Source organism: Pholcus phalangioides, unplaced genomic scaffold, assembly GCF_987345545.1.
Source record: "Pholcus phalangioides strain wild (caught in Gottingen) unplaced genomic scaffold, Ppha-v1.0 ptg000004l_1, whole genome shotgun sequence".
NCBI lineage: Eukaryota > Metazoa > Arthropoda > Arachnida > Araneae > Pholcidae > Pholcus > Pholcus phalangioides.
Window position 1 is genome coordinate 28333592 of NW_028301597.1, and position 21918 is coordinate 28355509.

A 21918-nucleotide genomic window follows, 5' to 3' on the forward strand; every position below is an offset into this window, starting at 1 on the left:
CTATTTGAGTACAATAACTAAAAGTACTAACTTTTGAGACAATGAAAACTTGCCAACGCAATGATGTTGCCAAAACAAGTGATTTTAAATATTTAATATCTCGATAAATATTGCATTTAAAAAAATATTAAATTTTTTTTTCAAATGCGTTTTCAGCGCAGGATCTAAATTTCAATAATTGAAGCACAAAGGAAATGTGTTGAAAGTAAATTTTTCTTTATTTTTATTTGTATACAACCCCTCAAACAATTTTCCGAGATTTTAAATAACTGCTCGTTATTTGATAACTTTTTTTTGCAATTGTATGTATGTTTTTAAAGTCAACGGTTGCAGAGAGATATCCTGCTGTGCAAACAATTTGCGACAATTTCTGAAGAGCCGGTTTTTCTATGGAATGGAGGATGATATGTCTCAAAAAAGTTCCACTGAGCAATATATTGAATTCGATTGCAACCGCAAAATATGTATGTTTTGTATCGTATGTGAAAATATTATTATGTTATTTAAATATGAAAATAGACTCGTGGTCGTGGTCATGGATTATGTTCGGGTGTGGTGAAATATGTTTTGGTTCCAATCAGTTATATATAGTCATGCTCAGAGGTTAAGCAACAAACTGATAGTGTAACTAAACTCCAGTGTAACAGTATGGTGATCTGAGCAAAAATTGCTATTGGTGCCCGCATCAACTTTCATGCCTTCACTAGAGGTTTAGAGACCGTAGTGCACTATCGAGATGACATCCTTTCACAATATGCTCACACCATTTCTTTCTGTCACGATACCTGATTCCATACATATGGACGATAATGCAAAAGTTAACAAAGTTGACTCGTATGGAATAGCCACCCCTTTATTCTGGCTTGAGCCCAATAGAGAATATATTTGGCATCCATGGAAAACATTTAACTGCTCTCTATGACGATATCCGGTGAGCTGCAAACAACCCTTTCGATTAAATGTACCCTTATACCGCAAAATGTCATTGATGGCTGACATTCTCATTGAAAGTTTTTTGGTTCAATGTGTGATTGTTCTCTTTTCTACGTGTTATAAAATTTTGGATTTTCTATTTTCTTTGTAATTTCACCAGAAGTGTCCTTTGCTTCACCCTATGGTCTGTGTGAACTCCAACAAAAAAGAATTAAAACATTTGCTTTCATAAGCATTTCTGATTTTGTTACTTAACTTTTGAACATTAGTCTATCACAGGCGGAACAGTTAAAATACGATTTTTTGCGTATGAGTGCATCTCTCAGATGAATATTTTTTAGATACATAAGACACACATCTCTGGACAACAACGCAGTAATACTGTACTAGCCTGTGATTATGAATCTTATATCCGATGATCGTTTTACAAATGGGCATCATTTTCAGGATTTCATTTCTCCTATGAGGTTCGGGCAGAAAACGTAGTGTTCATGTGTGAGCATCTCAGAGTTGTTTACTTCACCTGAGTACTTTTTTTGTTTTTGGTGGGAAAGTTGTTGTTTTCGAATGCCAGTGACGTCATCATGTGATTATTTTGGCACTTTGAACATCATTCAAGGGATTTTTTTAAAAAATAAATGCTATATCGTTCAGCTGGTGAGATGACATTTTCCAAGTTCAGACCTGGACTATTGAAGCAAGCACACCCACACACTTCCGCCGCTAATTTCCCATTTCAATCCTGACCCACGAAATCATAGAGCTATTATCCATTTTTAAGAAAAGAAAAATCTACATTTTCAACATAGGTATATGATATTGAATAGCAGATGACTGAAATGATATTTGCGTGGTATTGTATACATATTTAATCACCAATGTAATATATGAAGCATATAAATTGATGGAATAAAAAAAGAAGCATGGAAAACGTTATTTGTATACATTTTATTACAGCATACAAAAGTCTATTCTCTCTTATGTTGAGCAAACATGAGTTCTAGTGGCATTTCATGATACACTTATTTGTTCAGCCCGATAACTTCCAATTCGTATAAAGGTTATAGATGTATACTGTATGTATATAATATGTATATATATCCATTTGATTAAATTTGTCATTATTAAATATAAGCTAAACCCACACACACATCACCAACCCCCTTATAAACTCCATTAAGTTCATGCATTTTGATGATCGAAGAACTTACTCATCAACCAGGTAGTTGAGATTCAGATAAATCGTGCGCTTTCATTTGATCTCGAAGAGCAAGCTCTTCACAACAACAACGATCGAATACGTAGAAACGAAACGTTGAGGCGATCGTCGCCAGTGAAATAGACCATCAAGTCAGTTCAACGGCTGCAGTATCCGACGTAGTAATGTAGCATAGCGCAGAGAATGACCATTATTACATCTTTCGCTACCGACGACGACTCCTTAAAACGAAGCCTCAAAGACCCTGCTGCAGAAGAAGATGATGATGAAGGAGATGTCTTCGTTGAGAGACTCGCTTGTCGAGATATAAGCAACTCTTTTGAGATAGAAGTGACCAAATTAGAAATGGACGCTGCGCATGTTAGCCTGATGTCTCCTTCCGGAAGGCGACCGGATGAAATCGGGATGTGGAGAGCGGCCGAAGCTGATTCCAGTCTGTCAGGATGACGGATGACTTCATAAGATGCTGAGGGGTCATCAGGAACCATCTTCTCATGCAAAGGAAAGAACAAATAATGGTCAAAATCAGCTGTAATATATGAATATTAATCTTACTGAAGATTGTGTTTTATGGTCCTTAGGTCAGTTGTCCACTGGAAGCGACTTGAAGCGATAAACAAATCACGTGCAGTTGTCTGTTTTTGCAAGACTGATCCCAATGCACAGAAAGTACGAAACCTTAGTCCATTAGCAGCGATCTTGAGCTAGTGATATCCGGCTACAACATCAGACGAGGAAAATTTCCGATTCCTGCGGGATCATGCAGCTACTGTTATCTGCGCAAACGCAGTACGGTTGTTTATTTTTTTCCCGCCATTCATTCCGGTTTTTTTCCTCCTCTTCTCGGTTTCGTTCCCTCTTCACCCCCCCCCCCTTCCCCTCCTTCCCGCGTGAACATGAAAGCTGTAAAATTTCATAATTGTCGTTTATGGGGTGTTATGTTTCGTAGTAATCGATTAAATACAACTATTTATTTACAGCAATAAAACCCTCTCCGAGTTTGTGCCAGATTTCTTATATATTAAGTATGGCTTTTTTAAATAAATTAATAAATTTAGCATTACACATTTTCTCAAAATTTTAGTTTTTTATAATATTCTTTCACGATTATTTGACGAAAATACTCGTCTGCATAGAGTGCAGAAATCGCTTTCGGGGGACAACGACAGACGTCGGACGTGTCGGTTGTTGACGCTTACTGTTGACAACAGCTTGCCGCATGTTGTCGCTTCCAGTGGACGACCGGCCTTAACGTACAGGGACGCGATATCTAGGCGATGTGTGAATGAAGAAATACGTTCGAGCTTTCGCTCTTCTTTTGACTCTTTACTGGTAGCCCTGTAAATGAAAATAGTCTGATTTTTTCTTTTACTCTACTTCAGCAATATTTCTTTATCTTTTCTCCCTCGCTAAGGTTTGACAAAAAATGTATAACACACACATCCCATGAGTAGTATACAAGGGCTCCCTAGAGGACACCCAAAAATCTCAAAATCTTCGATTTTTATCAATTATTCGTTTTCATCTTTTTCAGATACTTATAAAATATGGTTAGAATATCCTTGAAATTGTAATCATCTCTACATCTTCACATACGAATCAAGTCATCACAAAAATGAACTATTTGATATATTTCGTTACTATATTTTTTATCTGAAAAAAACATACAGAGCTCTAAGATCTAGTTAATCTATTTATAGGCCAACATTTTTTTTTGAAATGAAGTTCTTATCACATCTCTACATTCAGGGTTCAATAACATAAATTTTGAAATTGGTTGTATGATCAACTATTCAAGTTTTCGTAAGTTATATCCGATTATTTGTTTTAATTTATCCTACCACGTTAAAAATACAGATTTGAGTAATTTGAACATAGAATTCAACACTCGGAAATAAAAGATAATCTTACTGAAAAATATATCTTTTATTTCATATTAAAGAAACGAAAAAGATATAAATCAAATATGAAAACTAAGGACACATCACTATAACAAAAACATTAAAAGAATTAAGTTTTGAATTAATAAATGGCTGCTTATTATCCTTTCTTTGAAGTTAATGAAGGTCTTCTTATTTCTCCAGGGATATATTGGATATCTTTCTTTTAATTTGTTTATAAAATTAGTTGAGGTTCTTCTCTGAGTTCCCATCGCATATAGAAAGGATATATTCTTCATTTCCTTTATTCTTTTGAACCAAAATGAATTTATCACAACATCCTTTCTCAAATGGAAGGACAATTATTTTCACATTTACCAACCTTTAACCCTTTTTTCTCATATAGCATTTATGATAATTTAAAATCCATTTCTCCAGCAATTTTTAAATCTTTTTTCACCACATATTTGATGTTCAGTTTTTCCATCACATCTGTTAATTCATTTTCATTTCAGACATGCATCTGGACGGGTGTACGAACAGGAGGGGTTCAACACAGAGATGGAAAATATACCTTTCAAACCCTTTTATGTTTCTTATCCAAGGATGAAAAATGAATGTCAATTTTACGTGTGTGAACACGTTCTGAACACTCATCAAGTGATCTTCAAAAACAAGGAGCTGGTACGACCAGGGCTCATTTTTTATAACGTATTCCCGGCAACACCGTATTTTCCGTATAGCCGCCATGCCGGGAAACTCGGGATACACCAGTTTTCTAAAGGTTAGGGATCTGGTTCGTTCTCAGCATGCCGGAATAATCGAGTTTTAATAAGGATCACAATATGCAATTTCAATTTTGATTCACCAATTCAATTGATTTTCAGAATAAATACTTTTTGAGAATTTTCTAGACTCTATCTGTGACTCGATTTTCTCGGAAAATTCGATGATTAATGGCATGCAGATCTCCTACACTGTTTCCCGGCGTTCCGATAAATGCGGGGGAATATGTTAAGTACGGGCCCTGGCCAAACATGTGTGTTCGGGCCCCTGTCATTTTCTTTGCAGTACACTGCAGTGTGTTCTTTAATTCATATATATGTAGTTATAGGGTATTAGTATACACAACAATTTTGTATAATTACTATTTGTTAAAATGAATTCTGAAGAGTATGCTGTGACATTTGCTTGTTTTGCTTCTTCATCAGGGTATTCGGTTTTACATTCAAAATTCAATAAGACGAGAAAGTAAATATGCAGCATAAATTCCTAAATTCTGCAATTTTTTGGGGAGGGGGAGACTCAGAAGTTGTCGGGCCTGAACACATTTTCCCCGTTCGCCTATGCGAGAAACAGGTCCTGAATATTTAAATGATACAGATTAAGCAATGAACACTGATATTTCATTTTTATGTAAAAGCTAAAAACTATAGTGACCATCAGCGTTGTTCACTCACCAGGACATCATTGACATACCAACTCAGATTGGCAGCAGGTTTCGATTTTGCCGAAGAGCACCGGATCGTCAAATTTTCACCTTCTTCGGTTATACCGCCAGATATCATTGGGGATTCTTGTGGAGGAACTAAGAAAATTTACAGAGCATATACAAAATCATAGAAAACATTTTACGCATTAAACAGGGTGCATAGCAAACAGGGGTTATGACATTTCATGGGAGAAACGTTGATCCTTGAAGTATACTTCCAATTAGGAAAAGTTTCGAAATAGCGTGTAGGGCTCCGATATGTCATTCATGTTGCAAAGGGTTGGATAGTTATTAAAATAAAAAATATAACTTTTTATAGTCCCCGTATGCCCCAAAACCCGACTAGAAAGTTGTTGCCCTGTCTCTCCTGATGTCAACAGAAAAAAAAAAAAAAAAAAAAATTCCGCATTTCTACGTGCATGAGATATTGGAATTTGAAAAACGGAAGAAAATTGGGAAAAACAGCTCTAAACAAAATTTGGAAACATCGCTTTACCCGCATTTGTCGCTGTTTTTCTCAAACTTCCTCCGTTTTTCGAATTCGAATATCTTAGTGATTATTGTACTTAGAAATATGAAATGGTTTTTTTTGGTATGAGGAAAGAGGGCAACGACTTCTTAATTCTGTTAATTCTGTATAAAAAGTTCTTAATTCTGTATAAAAAATTAATTTATTCATTTTGATAACTATACCCCTTGCAACATGAATAACAAATCTGAGTAATACACGCTATTTGGAAACTTTTTCAATTTGAAGTGTATGTCTAGGATCAACGCGGTTTGCCATTAAAATGCTCTACGCCCTGTTACCTATGCTTCCTGTACACTGTGCATTTAAAATTGATTATCATATCCATAGAGTTAGTGTGTGTGTGGGGGGTGCCGAGTGCCGTAACTAAACAGGTGCACCCGCACAGGGCCCACTTGGAGGAGGGGTTCCCGATAATGGGCTAAATTGGTCATTCTGGGCCAAAATTATTGCAGAGGGCACGGAAATGGCTAGCTATGGCACTCCGAGTGCATATATTCTGAATGCGCGTAGCTCCAATCTTGGAACATACAGAGCACGACTTGAACGGTCGACCATTTTGTATTTTTTTTTCGTTCAAATGGCGTTCCAATACTATGTAATATGCGCACAGTTAGACATTTTCTTAGGCAACACACCAGTATTATTTGTCAGCAGGGTGTAATTCTCGGCTGTAAGAATATTTCCCGCCATATTATATATATATGTTCCCGCCCATGATATATGTCCAATCACATATTCTCCAATAATATGAATACAGTATTAATTTTAATGACATCGCTTATCGCTTCATAGGAAAATGTTTCCGTTCAAAAGCGCAGAAAATTATAGAAAAACCGAGGCTCCATCACAACCTAGGCTTCTACTAAAAGAGGCACATCACCAGATACTTTCCACTGGCTCAACATAGTGAACGATGGCGTATGGAACTCATTTAAACTGGTGATTTGAAAATATTTGGCCATTTTATATGCAATTATAGTAAGCTGTCCCGCCCCTATATAGAGGCATACAGCGTTTCTGTGGTTCAAGTTGCGAGATCAATCCGTCCAATACGAGAAAATTTTAGCAGAGGTATTTATGAGGGGCAATTACTATTATTGAAGATTAAGTTATCTGAGTTTCAGAGCTTAATGCAAAACTAAAAAACTTCAGTGGAAAAAAAATTTCCCTGTATTTGCAATTCTCTCCAAAACAGTCAAAAATTTACCCAAATCACTTAAGGATAAAAAATATATCTCTCCAGTGTATACAGTGCAACAACATAACATCTGAATTTCTAAAAAAACGATTACACATGATTCTCAATTTGCTCTACTCTCAATACAATGATTGTATGCTTGTCAGTCTCATTTCTCGGCACAGTAGGTCAAATAATATAATACCACCAAATACAAAAAAGAGCATTTCTATAGTTGTGTCATACAGTGTTGGGTACAACCTTGTGCAATATATTGCACAGTACGTCTTGTGTACGTCTTCACAGTATTATTTGGATTGTGCCGAAAGAAATGGCAGAATTACATGAAAAAGTGTACCATTTACAACACAAAATTTATCAGAATAACTTCTCAAACTGATAATTACCACAAATGAGAAAACTTATTCTGTAGTGTTTGAGATTATAAGATTGAAGTCAAAATCACACACTCTATACGAAGGTTTTCAACAGCTGTCTGATGCAAAGATGTATTTAGGAAATAGAAAAAAATTCAACTGTGCCCCTGCTGCGGGGATCGAACTCGCGTTCTTTCACTTTCCGGGTGAACGCCCTAGAATACTAAACTACAGAGTAAACGAATAACTCGATCTTTCCTTGGAGCTTGTGTGCACTGAATGGGACCGTACACGGACGGTCGTACCTTAACTCATTCCAAAGCTCACAATTGCTGACAATGTCACCAGATGTCGATTTATCCGAGGATGCTTCATAAATATATCTTCGCATCAGCCAGCTGTTAAAAACATCCGTATGGATAGCGGAGAGTGACATCACCCTCGGAAAAATCACTCTAGACTATTCTAAACAGCTAGGGGCATAACATAAAAACATTACAACATAATATTAAACATAATTACCCAATTCATAAATCGTCATTGTCTGACAATTTGATATAATCCTTACAATTACCGTCACGTGCCAACGTTGCACAATTTGTGTGTGTGTGCATATATATATATATATATATATATATATATTTGTTTTTAAAATACATTTTCCTGTCATTGGTTACATTTTATGGGCACCTCCATTCATCAAAGATCTTATCATCAAAGGTGACCCTGAACCCATCAACCCACGATTGATCGACTTTTATGAATAAAATAGTGATAAAATTCTATGTATATGGTATTGAGATATTAAATACAGGGTGTTCCATAAATTCTTACATTGAAAAGTGAAGGAATTGGTATATTTGAATGCGGTTGTTGTTCGAAAAAGTTATTTCTCAAAGGCGGTGGTACAGAAAATATTTTAGTTCACACTTTTTGTCAGTAGAGAGTGCTGCACGAAAGCAAATCACTGTACGTATGCAAATCAGAGTCCTATAAGATGCAGGGTGTACGATTAAGAGCTCATATTTGAATTTTCCTGTTACTGGAACTGCCATAAGATTTTCATTCTGATGTTGGCCGTTTCATTGCATTGGGGATAAAGCACTATTCGTGAAGTTGTTTTACCTCAGACCTTAGTTGGTTGAAGCTTTACGAACGTTTCGGACACAGAGGGAATCGAAGAAAGGTTATGAAGGAAACGAAATATTGAAGAAAGTTTATTCGCCGTCTATCGACAAAAATTTGAACTATTTATTTTCCGTACCGAAAAAAAAAATCCCCCTTCGTTGAGAATAACTTTTTCGGAAACCGAATTAAAAAAAATAGGCCTATACCAATTCATTCAATTTTTATGAACTTTTAAACTGTTTACGAATTTACGTTACGACCTGTATTTCCAACTTTAAAGGGAATGTCGCTTTCGCGGAAAAATACTAGACAGAAATCTATAAGCCTATGATGGAACGATTCTTGAGGAGTACGAACGTGTGAAGGTGTTGTACAGTAGGACCTTCCAAATCCGGACACTCTTCAGCCGAATTTTTTGAAATTCCTTTTTGACCGGAAATTTTGATGCTGAATTCTGTTTTTTGGCCATTTTATTACTTTTTTTTTGTACCACTTATTGTTGGAGTCGGTTTTCGGGCTTCTGGAAACAACGATGGGAACTGTGTGTTCCAATGAATGCAATCACTCAGCTATGATCAAAAAGGACATTTCTTTATTCATTTCATTTCTTCACGTTGTACAGCGATCCTTTGGTGTTTTGGAACTCGTCCAATACTATTTTCTTTTATGATTATCTCAGTGAATTTCCGAACATACCGGGAACGTCAAGTAATCTGGCAGGTAGCTGCAAACAGAAACATGAATCACATGGAACATGATAATACACATTCACGAGAAAGATGAATTTTTTTGAAAAAAGCTGAAAAGCGGAACACCAGTATGAATATTCTATGGAGAACATAAAAAAACAAAACTGGAAAATATACAGTTCACGGTCTTCAGGGACAAAATATTTTTGGTTTTCTTTTAATACCCTGGTAAAGGCCATAAAAGATATATCGAATAAGTATTTGTTTCTGTGAATAACTAGTATAATAGTTATGTAAATTAGAAAAAATGTTAATTAAATTATCTGTTATATACTATATGCATAACATATTTTTTTATTAATAAAGTAATGAGTTATTGCTTTGAATATTAAAATTGAGAAATAATCAAAAGTTAACCTGGAATATATTCCCAAATCCGGAATCACTTAGGTCCCGAGAAGTCCAGATTCGGGAGATCCTACTGCATAACCTTGCATGTATGGGTACGCACGCACGATTCAAGTCATAGCAGTGGCGTCGGAGCCGGGGGTGCTATGGGTGCTCGAGCACCCACGGAAGTTTGTAAAACAGGTCCGAGCACCCACGGAATTGATTCAGAAATCGAAATTTCCTACATAGAACTCAAGACGAGCACCCACAGGTTCGAAACACTTCCGACGTGAGTCATAGGACATAATGATGCAACGATACAACCATTTTTTGTCATAAATTTGTCGTCAGCGAGCTTTGAGGAAGATAACGCTTTACAACAACTAGCCTAATGTCACACCAGCTCGTTATCGCAGTCGAGCATTTTGTTTTAGATCTCATTGATTGCCAATAGACTCTGCGCTTATTATTCGGGGGACATCTCACGGAAATCTCGTCCTGCGGATTCACAAATGGATTTCCGTTAACCGATGCACGTGTATGGATATATATATATTTGTGATTGGATATGTCCGTGTATTACGAAGTTATTTTTCGAGATAATAATGGGAATTCTGGGAAAGAAAAGTTTGAAAAACTTTGATAATAGTAATAATAAAATCATTTAACTTTTCTTATGTAGTATCTGATATTTGTTTCTGTTCTGGAAAGCTATGAAGGTCAACGTTGTCGATAACGATATGAGAACGGCGTTGATGTAAAAATGAAAAGAGGAATTATTTCCACGATTTTTTATACTCACCATACACCGTAACTTCCCTATGCACTTGAACGCACCCGAAATACGGTTCATCAGCGGAAACTTGACAGGTATATTTTCCTTCTGAATCGAGACTCACATTCCTCAAGTATACGGTACTTGGACCAGATTTGGAAAGCTGTATTAAAAGGAGAAAACAACAATATATATATATATATATATATATATATATATATATATATATATATAATTACTGTAAACAGTAAGTATTTATGCTGATATTAAACCAAATTATTATTATTGTTACTAGAACTTTTATTTCCATGACATTGCATATTTTTTTGATTTTGCATATTTCGCTATTTTTACGCGACCGGGATTTTTTCATGATTTTCAATAATTTCAAGGCATTTTTCATAATTTTCAATAACTTGAGGTAATTTTCATGATTTTCAGAATTCAAAGCATGTTTTCATGATTTTCAGAATTTAAAGCATGTTTTCATGATTTCAGATATATATTCCATATTTTTCCATATATTTCCATATTTTTTAGTATTATTTTGCATATTTCAGCAGAACAATCAAAAGGGATTGTTTTGTTCGAGCGCATTCTTCACTAGAATCATTTTCCCCGTTGGCAATTTTTCTACGATATTAGCAGCAATTAGCAATGCTGTTTACGTGGCTTTGGCATCATTTTGGACATTAATTGACGATTTCCCATAATTTCCTCGGGGACAGCCTGTTTATAAAAGCGTATGTTTAGGTTTATGATGCATATTTTACTTTTTTTAGGGGATAAAAATGCATTTTTTTTTATGGAGCATTAGTCATATAGTCATAATACCCGACAATGCCAGGGATTTTTTTGTCAAACCATGTAAAGGCATATTGATATTCAACGATCAATTCCAGAATGTTTACTTTGGTACCGTGGTTCCCTAGCAATGCGTTTCCGACATGTATGTGCCTTTACAATGGCTTGCCATTTCTTATATAATCCCGTCAGTATATGTATAATATATTATACATATCCCTTTATAATGGGGGGGGGGGGGGTTTCCTCACTTTTCAGTCCTCCCAGTAATTGAAGAAAACCCGGGCAGCGCCGGGTATTATATATAGCTAGTATATAAATAAGTTTTATTTTGAAGAAACTTACACTTATAGTAGTGAACTACACACAAATGCAATCATTTATAGTATTTACACTCATCTGGAACCAAGATGCTCAAGAAAATAATAAGCGGAATTTTATTTCGCATACTTTGTCTGAGGGTAAATGAAAGATTCTCACACATATATTCACTGAGTGAGGGGAAGTGACTCTCACGTAATAAGGAGAAATAGCACGCATAATTCCATTCAAAATATGCAGTTGGACCGTTCATTTCCTCAAGATATTCATCTGAAAATCTTTGAATAGGTTCCCCGATGTTCGAAGAACTGTCATTTATAAGGCTTTGCGAATTAGTTTCCTTCAAGACATGTGGCAGAATTTTGATTAAAATTCGAGTATGTAGAAACAGCAACTGCCAAAGATGTCTGGATGGCATTCGTAAGTAATTAACGTACTTCAAGAATCTCCATCCGAATGTCAGGGTTCAGAATTTTACGGTTCCCTGGAGAACGTAACGGTTTCTGACCAAAAGCTGGAGACTCTTCTCTACTATTAGGGATTTTAAAACTGGAATCATCCTTAACATTTGACAAGATACGGAACTTTTAAGATAGGTGAAATCGGTAGGATATATTCTTAAAGGTAACGGGTTGACGATTACAGTTATCTTAATCCGTGGGAACTGGAGTCTAAGCTTAGAGTGGAATCCTCTTTCGGAAACTTATACCATGGAACATGCGGTGTTTAGAAATAATCCGCACGATGAACAGAATGATCTGAGGCGCATTAAAAGATGTAAAGATTCCATACCGAATTGCTTGAAGCAAGTTAAAACTAATGCTTTTCAGTGACCATGTGGCTTCAATGAGTACAGAGAGGATTTGGCTTTGTATAATATTTTAGCCTTGCAGCTAGATGTTGTATACAAGGTGATTAAGGAAAGATGGGAAAAACTTTAAGGGATGATTAGTGCACACCAATACAAACAATTGTCATCAAAGAATGCACGAAACGCAAACGTGCTAGCGCGTTTCAAAACGGCCGCTCCGCAAACCGTAAAATGACATTCCTGTTGAAATTTATCGGGAGAAAAATAACACCATGCATGCAAATGTAACCCAGGAAAGAAGAAGAAACCGTATGCAAATCTGCGTTGTAACGTAAAAGCAAACATGCATTTCAGTATGAAAATACTCATCGTATTTTCCCAGGTTACATTCGTATGCGATAAATTTCAACGGGAATGCCGTTTTAACGTTTGCGGAGCGGCCGTTTCGAAACGCGCTGGCGCGTTTGCGTTTCATGTAAATGTATTCTTTGATGACAATTGTTTTTGTATTGGTGTGTACTACCACCTTTTAAAATTTTTCAAATCTTTTATGAATCACCTGTATTTTAGCGCGTATAGATGACAACCCAACTCAGAGATTGACATCGAAAAATTCTCGAGAAGCCATTTCTGGTTTAAAAAATAACTCTTGAAGTGTTGGTGTGTATTTTATTATCTCGTGGGGACTTTTGTTTTCCATCTTATATTATCGACATTATACTGACATTTTCATGTAAGTGACACTTTTATAATTGATTATTTAGATTGGTTGCAGTTTAATGTGTATAACGAACACACGCAATTCAATTTCATATCACTTTGAATTTTTTTTTCAAATATGTCATATTTTGCTGTCCAATCTAACGTAATTTCGTCTGTAGAACTGGTTTTTGGGGGATAGGAAAGCTTACGCCATTTCCGTTAAACTTTTTGCGGCGGATTTGAAAATTCGCTTCCCTTGCAACAGAAGTTTTACTTCAAAAACAAAAAGGAATAGAACATATCTACTCGCCATCTATATGCCATATAAGGAACTTTGAACCTCTTTCATCACAGTGAAAATCGTCAATAGATCATTTAGCAGCCTATTACGTTCAACATATGTAATCAATGGGAATAGTTTGAGTTTCTCTCTCGAAGCATGAGTACAAAATAGTTATGTCTTCAAATGACAGAAAAAGGGATTGGTTTCCTTGCAGAAATTAAATTACTCAAAGGGTGTGAACCTACCATAAAAATGAATACGAAAAGCAAAAAATACTAAAATATCATATCCCCTCTGCATTAGCCAGCATGTCGGGATACACGTGCATATACCAGGGAAACCCGTATTTTCCAGCATGTCAGGGGAAATTAGAGTCACAGATTCTGAAAATTCTTGAATATCTTTATTCTAAAAATCCATCGCATATTAACTGTGATCCTTGTTAAGTCTCGCTTGTCCCGGCATGACTGTAAAGGAACAAAGAAAGCTGGTGTTCCTCGAGTATTACGGGATGCCGGCTAATGCGGGGGAATATAGTATCCAGTTTGTATTGGATTAATATTATTATTCAACAATATTTATTCACTTTGTACGAAGCGGAAACAAATCGCCATCTTAATCTGGGCAGTTGGTATTGGTACTGAAGGAACATAAAATGAATAGCTACACATTTCCTAACATACAAGAGCTGTATACAAGAGCATACTAATATACAAGAGCCACTTTGAATTAATTACTTTAATAATTTTCATATCGGCCGATAGAAAACAATCATTTACTAAACGTTGAACTATAAAATTTGATTTTTTTTTGTGTGTGTACCGTAATTAAAAAAACAATTCATCCAAGACTTTAACTGGCACATAATCTCAATATCTTATTAACGATTGACAATAAGCTAAGCCATAATAAATGTCAGTGATAATTTTCGTAATGAAAAGCGGCGGCCTAATTACGAGTATTAATTAAAATCAAGCACTTACGCTTACCTGTATTGAATTTCTCTCTCGCAAGAGCAAAGACATTAAATTACTGACAATATGAAAGGATCGAGAGGGGGGTCGATTTAATATATCTCTTAATTGAAAAAAATTCTTTGAAGTTCAAAATTAGTTTTTTAATCATTATTATAAAAAATATATATTAAATTAAACTGCGAAAAAAATTACGACTTCCTTTTTAATGTATTAGGTTTTCTTTAATCATCCGCTTCATAAATTGGTCGCGCAAATAATGACAAAAAAAGGTATATTGGTATAAGGAATGACATTAGAAATTTAATAAAAGTACGAGTGAAATTTATCTTGAGGTGCAAATATATCAATTGCAAAATATTTGTACGGTCAATATAGTGAATGGCTTTATTCCCTATTTAATTTCCACGTAGAGTGTCCGAGAAGAATAAAATTTCTGTTGACGATAGTACAATAAAACTTTAAAAATATCAATAAAAAGTGAGAAGTATAGAAGATCTACTGCTATAAAAATTGATAATTGAGGAAATATATAAAAATTAGGGCTGGTAATCGATTGAAATTTTTAACTGGTTTTTCATCAAAATTTTTTTAATCGATTAATTGAATTTTAATCGAATATATATAATATTTAATCGAATATAATACTTATAGCTGCTATAAAAATACTCACTTATTCAGTAGATGTAAAAAAATATAGAAATAGATTAAGCAATAAAGCTAGTGCCCGCTTCAAGCAATTTAATTTTCTCAACATGATTGCCAAAACCTTTGATTTCTTCACTTGGATCTTGTCGTTTGAAAAAAAAATCGGTTATTTTTGGTCATTTTTCACTGTGATTTGGAAACTACTTTCGATTATATTGTTGCTTATTTTCTTAGAGAAACTCCTCTCGAATGGTACTTGCGAAGAGATGAGCTGATGCTCCCAAGAATACGAAAAACTACTGTTCTGGTCTTCTAAAACTCGATCAAACTCAATTTGAAATTTAAATCATCAGTTTTTTCGTTGAATCAAACTTGATCGAAATATTGGTTAAAATATTATTAAACATGGTCATTTATCCTAATTGTTCTTGTATAAAACACGATTTATATAGTATCTAATCGGTTTTTCAACACAATAAAGTTAATTCACAAACTTTTCATAAAAATTTAAATCGAATTGATCGAGTCGATTAACTCAACTAAAATTTTTAACTGTGATTAACAGTTGATGTATTAACCGACCCGATAACTCGATCAATCGGACCAGGCCTAATAAAAATTAAATTTAAGAAAATTAGTCCATACTTATGTATGTGAAGGAAAAATTCTCTTAAAAGACGCAATCTATGATTTACTGTAAATCACTTGCGAGTTTTGCCACTTCGTTTTTCTGTTTAAACTTGATAAATTTAGCATGTCAAAAATGGCGTAATTCGAGAAATTAAGTTATCGGCATCTTGAAAAATTTTCCTTCAAATTTTGCGGCGAATTTCTTATATTAGAATATATACAGGATGAAAACGAAATGCCGTTTCACCTGAAATAATTCGTAATACATTGGCAATAGCGAAGTTTCTCAAACACTGTGCGCCCCCAACCTTTGTCATGGGCGTCGCGGTGTGGTGACGCTGACAAAAGTTTTTCGAAGAGATTCTTCGTTAAACTGCTCCGGGGAGCCTCAGATGATCGTTGATTAGGGTGCAGCGGGTGGAAAAAGTTTGAGAACCCCTGAGCTATAGAAACATACTTTCAAGTAGAAAAGTAAATAACATGTCCATCATGAATTTGCCATTTATTTTACTAAGAGTCGTATATGTACTGAGACACAAAATTTAATTTTTTATGCGGTTTCCCCCTGCCCTCTACTTTCCAAATACAAAATTATTGCCCTGTCTCTCCTGAGACAAAAAGAAAAAAAAATCCATGTTTTCTTATGTACATTATTCGCTTGGATATTTGAATTCGGAAATTGTTGAAAATGAAGAAAAGAACAGCATAAACAAGTGGATAAGCTCATCTGACTTTCTAATCGGAAATTAAGAGGACAGCGGGACCGTAAAGAAATTAAATTTTTTATTTCAGTCGCATATATATAAATGTATATGGACGGCTCTTGTATATTAAAATGAATGTAATTTTCAAGATGGGCACGTTATTTAAATACTTTGGGGGGGGGGGACCAAAGTGATGGAACAATAGATTTGGTCATCTTTTTCCCTTTCTTCGGCCATTTTCTTACATTTCACCCCCTCCGCGCTACGGCCTTGATTTGAGGTGAAACGGAATTAAATTTTCACTCTGTATAGAGAGATCCCAAATTTCATTAATTATCATTTTTTTTATTCTTGGTGTACAAAAGTCTAAATTTCATTTTTTTTCTAATTAGTGTTTCACGTTATAAAACAAATTCAATTTTTTCTTTTTTGGGGGGGGTACGCTTTTTCATTTCTTCACGTTAATTTTAGAATTAATGGGAGCATTTTCATTTATCAAGTCATTTTTCCTAAAACACTCCATATATATATCTAAGCTATATGTTGTTTCATTCTCTAGACTGTATGGGGAGAAGAAACTATCGCCTATTATTTAATAAATCTTGGTCTTACATCGACGGTGATACCGGAAGCGGGAAAAGCCATGTACTGCGGAGTTAAGCTCGGGAAAAACCTGTAGAACTCGACGTTATCCTTGTACCATTTAATGGAGTAGAGCTTCTCTTTTCCGAGATCGTACAGGCAGGTCAAGTAGGCCGAATCTCCCGGGACTAGAAACGATGGAACCTCGAACTTGGTTATTCGCAGTGAAGAAAGCAATCTTATGAGAAAAGCTAAGGAGAGAAAAAATGTAATCACACACAATGCGTATTCATATGGTTTACATGTACATCGTACAGTAGGTATAATTATGAGAGAAATCAATAGATGATCGAAAAGTCAAATCACATATTATATTTTATATTTTAAGGAATAACACACATACGGGAGCAGAACAAACAAACATAGTAACCTATGAAAAGGCTGAGGTATTTGCTTGAAACGGTTTTTTAAATAAGGTACACACTGGGGTAAGTGGGACCACACATGATTTGCAAGATATACAGAAAACTGGATGTTGGGAAGATATTTTTTTATTTTAGATGTTGATTTTTTAATGAAGGAAAAAACTCATCTCTGCCTCTACCGGGAGTCGAACCCGGTATATCTTTCATTAACAAGTGGAGAGCGACGTCATGTCATATTAACACACATGATTTTTAAAATTCAGTATTAGCTTCGGGGAACGGTCTCTCACGGAATTTTTCTGTCGTACTTGCTCTATTTTTCAATAAAATTGTAATTGGTACGATAGCTGCTCAAACAAGGTTATAAGGAGCTTTCATACGGAAGTAAATTCTTTGTCGTGTCGCTACCTAATATATATATGTTATTTACATTTTAACTATATCTGAGAGAGAGAGTTGGCCTAATATCGAGATGTATAAAAATGCCAACCATTGCGTATGCAAGGGGGGGGGGGGGGGGGGCTTGAGGTTCTAAACCCCCAAGCCAAGATTATAGTGTTATTATAGAAAATTATGCGTACACCCTAGATGAGAACTTTATGTTTTATTTTAATTATTGTTCCACGTCACTGAAACTACCCAATATTTTTTTTTCAATGTCCATTTCTTTTTTTGGTTATACTTTTTCAATATATTATTTATTTCATATACTTTTTCTTATACAATTTCTTCCTTTTTTTTTGTTTTATCTGTTATTTTGATATAATTATGATATATCCTTAGGTAAGGTAGGAATTAAGAAGTTTACACTTTCCCCTGTGCTTATGCGATTGCATTTACACTAGTTCCTACCTATTTGCATCGGTTTTATCAACTGCGGTACATATGTGAAGAAAGAGATGAGGCTCCCGAGTCAGTAGTAGCTGCTTATATAGACTTGAAGGATGAATGTATCGAAATAGAGGAAGAAGGGAAACTTCATCCACATAATGTGAAAAGAACATTTCAGAAGCAAAGGCTGGTTACTGGGTTCTCGTAGAATTCACTGGTAAAAAGCACCAGTAAAGATGGCCGTTGGGCAACTAAAAGTTGAGACTCGCCAGGAAGCAAAATTTGGAAGAAGAATGGGTGTCTACATCTACATTTCAATGGTCCAACAATCAATACAAAAGTATGATTAGAAGTAGATCAAGTTCTGTCATTTCCTTCACCTCACAAGTTTGATGGGCCGATAGTATGTAGGAATGGTAGAAGGATATTATAAATACTATGTTTCTTGATCAGCATTCAAGGGAGTTATCCACATTTGAATTTCGGAAATGTTCCGTTTTGAAAGAAAATTAGTGGAAATGTTACCTTTTGATTAAAATTGGAAATTTCTACGTCACCTGACGATTCCACAAGGTTTTAACTAGTCCAAGAAGGTAACCTTACTGCCCTCTGATCATTATTATGAGAAACACGATCATTCTACAGTATAACCTCCCATAAAGGAGACCTGCACTGATAGACACAAATTTGAATGATATCGAAGGGACTCGATGTATCTTACTATCTATTAAAGGGCATTCCTCTTTAGCGAACAAAGTTTTCGTTCCCAGGAGTGTCCATCATCGAGAGATGAAATGAATATCAGCATTAGGTTCCCCTCGAGGATGCAAGTGGAACAAGTGCCCAACTAAAAAATAAAATTCATCTTGAAAAGAGTACACTCAAGGAAATGAGGTTAAAACACTTGACCCCTAAAAACAGAATGATTCTGTAAGAACCCGCTGCTATATTTTCAAGAAATTTCGTTGACTTCTCCAACGCAGGTGCGAAGTTGAAATTGAACTAATGAAAAAAGCGGTTCTCCAATTTCCCCAGAGTACCTTGAAATACACTGCCTGCAAAAAAAAAAGAAAAGTCTTGGCACATTTTACTCCATTTAATGTGCCAGCCTCAGAAATAAATGTTGTGATCTGGAGTTGTTTCTGTTGTTCTGAACTAGGCTCAGCAACAAAATGAACCTGGCTGAGTAATTTAGATCACGTAACCCTTTAAGCGACATTGACGTTATATCTCGTCTCCATAAAAGCCTTCTATTTTTGCACAGGCACACACACACACACACTCACACACAAGCCCATACATTTTGCAAAGTTCATTTCTCAATGGAAAACTTTCTTATACCTCTTAGTTTACACCAGCTGAAAATCGGAAGAAAGCTTACTTCATTAAAATGATATGGCATTTTGAAAGGGGGTTTAGTGATTTATAATTGCCTTCTAAAGGGTTGATAACCATATTTACTTACCAATGAATATTTTCTGTTCTGAAGATGGAGGCACGTTCCAGAATGAAGGTGGGATTTATTTTACAATGGGAAAAAAAAAATCGGTGATGAAGCACGAGTCATCTCATCCGGCTACTTTGACTGATCAATTCATAATTATGGTGTCCCGTAAAAAAAGAGGATAGGTTTTAATCGTAATTTGAGGATTGGTATGAACATCATATAACCTGTTAGTGCTAATGCGACCATTGTCTCATAAACCGTTCGTCGTAGAGGTTCCAATTTAGAAAAAAAAAATCCTCAAAGTGCGTTCAGAAATCACCTTGCACCAGTTTCGACAGTGAATATACAGTGTGCCACAAAAGATAAAATTGAACTTTTGATAGGGTTATCCAGTTCTAAAAACTCAGTTAGAAAGTTGTTGCCCTTTCTCTCCTGAGGAGCAAAAAAGAACAAATTCCACATTTTTAAGAACAATTCAAATTCAAAATCATAAAAAGTTGGGAAAGTACTGCATAAATGAGGAAAAGAATCATTGTCCGTAAAATTAGGCCGGTGATTCCCAACTTTTCTTTGGTTTTTAAGTTCGAATTTTTCAGCTCAAAGTATACAGGATATCCCATAAATTCGTAAATAGTTTAAGGAATCTTAAAAATTGAAGAAATTGATGTATTTGAATGCAGTTTGTTTGCAGAAATTTATTCTCACGAAGGAGGATATTTTTTTGGTACAGAAAAAAAAATTGTTCAAATTCTTGTCGATAGAAGGTGTGGCAGAATTCTAGACCCAAATCTTTCTTCAATCTCTTCTGTGCCAGCAACTTTCGCAAAAGTTCAGTTATTGATTCGTTACTGAGGCAAAACAACTTCACTAATAGTAGTTTATTTACCATTTCCACCAATGTCAACATCGCAATGGAAAACTTATGTAAGCGCCACTAACAGGAATATTCAGAAATTAGCGGTTAATCGTACACCCTGCATTTTATAGGACTCCCTGATTTGCATACGTCCAGTTTTTCTCTATTCGTGCAGAGTCCCCCTATGGATGTGGAAACTTGACCTAAATTCTTTTCTGTACCAAAAAATAAAAATCCCCCCACATGAGAATAACTACTCTCGTAAACCACATTCAAATACAACAATTCCTTCAAATTTTTATGAACTTTTAAACCCTTCATGAATTTATGGGCACCCTGTATAAGACATTTGAATTTACGAAGGCTGAAAGTTCTAATTTTACCATTAATTTTGCCATAGGAATTTAATAATGCTATATACCCGTGTCTTCATTTTTCTTTTTAACGAATAAGGGCAGAAAATCAATTTATAACGCACATCGTTTCGACTGATAGATGAAGCATCACCTTTAGCATCAAAGACGAATGTTCCCATCATATTATTTTCAGTAACATAATTAAGAAATTTCACTGATTCAATTCATTATAAGATTATACCAATTAGTTAAGCAATATTAACATATAAATCACATTTTTGAAGATTTAAAATACTAATCTTGAATCCGTAAAACATTGGGAAAATAGCGTTTTCTTTCACTATTTTAATGATAATTAATATAAAACTTACAGAAATATATCCACGCTTCTAATTTCATCGGTATGTGATGTATCATAAACCGCTGTTAGTAAAATGGAAACGGTTGAAGTAGCGCCAAAGAGTAATTCATGGTCAAATTTTCACACGGTGAATTTTCCTTTTTCTAGAAAAATATAGAAACATGAAATATGAAAAATCGATTAAATAATAAATAAAGTTTATGATAAATTTAATGTAAAAATCGTTTCTTCCCTGACCATCTAGTTTATCGACACTGAAGCAATTTACTTCCGTTTCACCTGCCGAATTGAGGAGAGAGCGTTGACGAATTTATGGTTGACCAATAGGCGGAAGCAGTGCCGTAACTAGCCATTCCTGTGCAAGAACTTGTGTTTTAGCCCCCCCCCCCAAGTGAGCCCTGTGCGGGTGCACCTGCCTAATTACGGCATTGGGCGGAAGCATTCTTTTAAAATTTCGACTACTGTATTGCACACCAACTGCAGTCATTTATCGCCATTTGGCAATTTCTAACTGGTGGGAAATAGAAGATGCCATCTATTGGTGGTCGCCCCAGGCTCGATAAGTATAACGAACCTTTTCTGATGTTTTGA

The 21918-nt window shown here is 35.2% G+C and overlaps 1 protein-coding gene across 1 annotated transcript in view; it reads right to left on the reverse strand.

Moving 5' to 3' along the window:
* Positions 1–1872: 1872 nt before the first annotated feature.
* LOC149087041 (uncharacterized) overlaps positions 1873–21918 on the reverse strand; it is a 63777-nt gene continuing 43731 nt past the window's right edge. The window contains exons 2-6 of the mRNA XM_089231264.1: positions 21338–21470; positions 17082–17302; positions 10620–10755; positions 5493–5620; positions 1873–2640 (exon numbers count right to left, since the gene is read on the reverse strand). Of these exons, the coding sequence (XP_089087390.1) occupies positions 2290–2640; positions 5493–5620; positions 10620–10755; positions 17082–17302; positions 21338–21383 (882 nt within the window). The 5' untranslated portion in view covers positions 21384–21470 and the 3' untranslated portion in view covers positions 1873–2289. The remainder of the gene's footprint in view (positions 2641–5492; positions 5621–10619; positions 10756–17081; positions 17303–21337; positions 21471–21918) is intronic.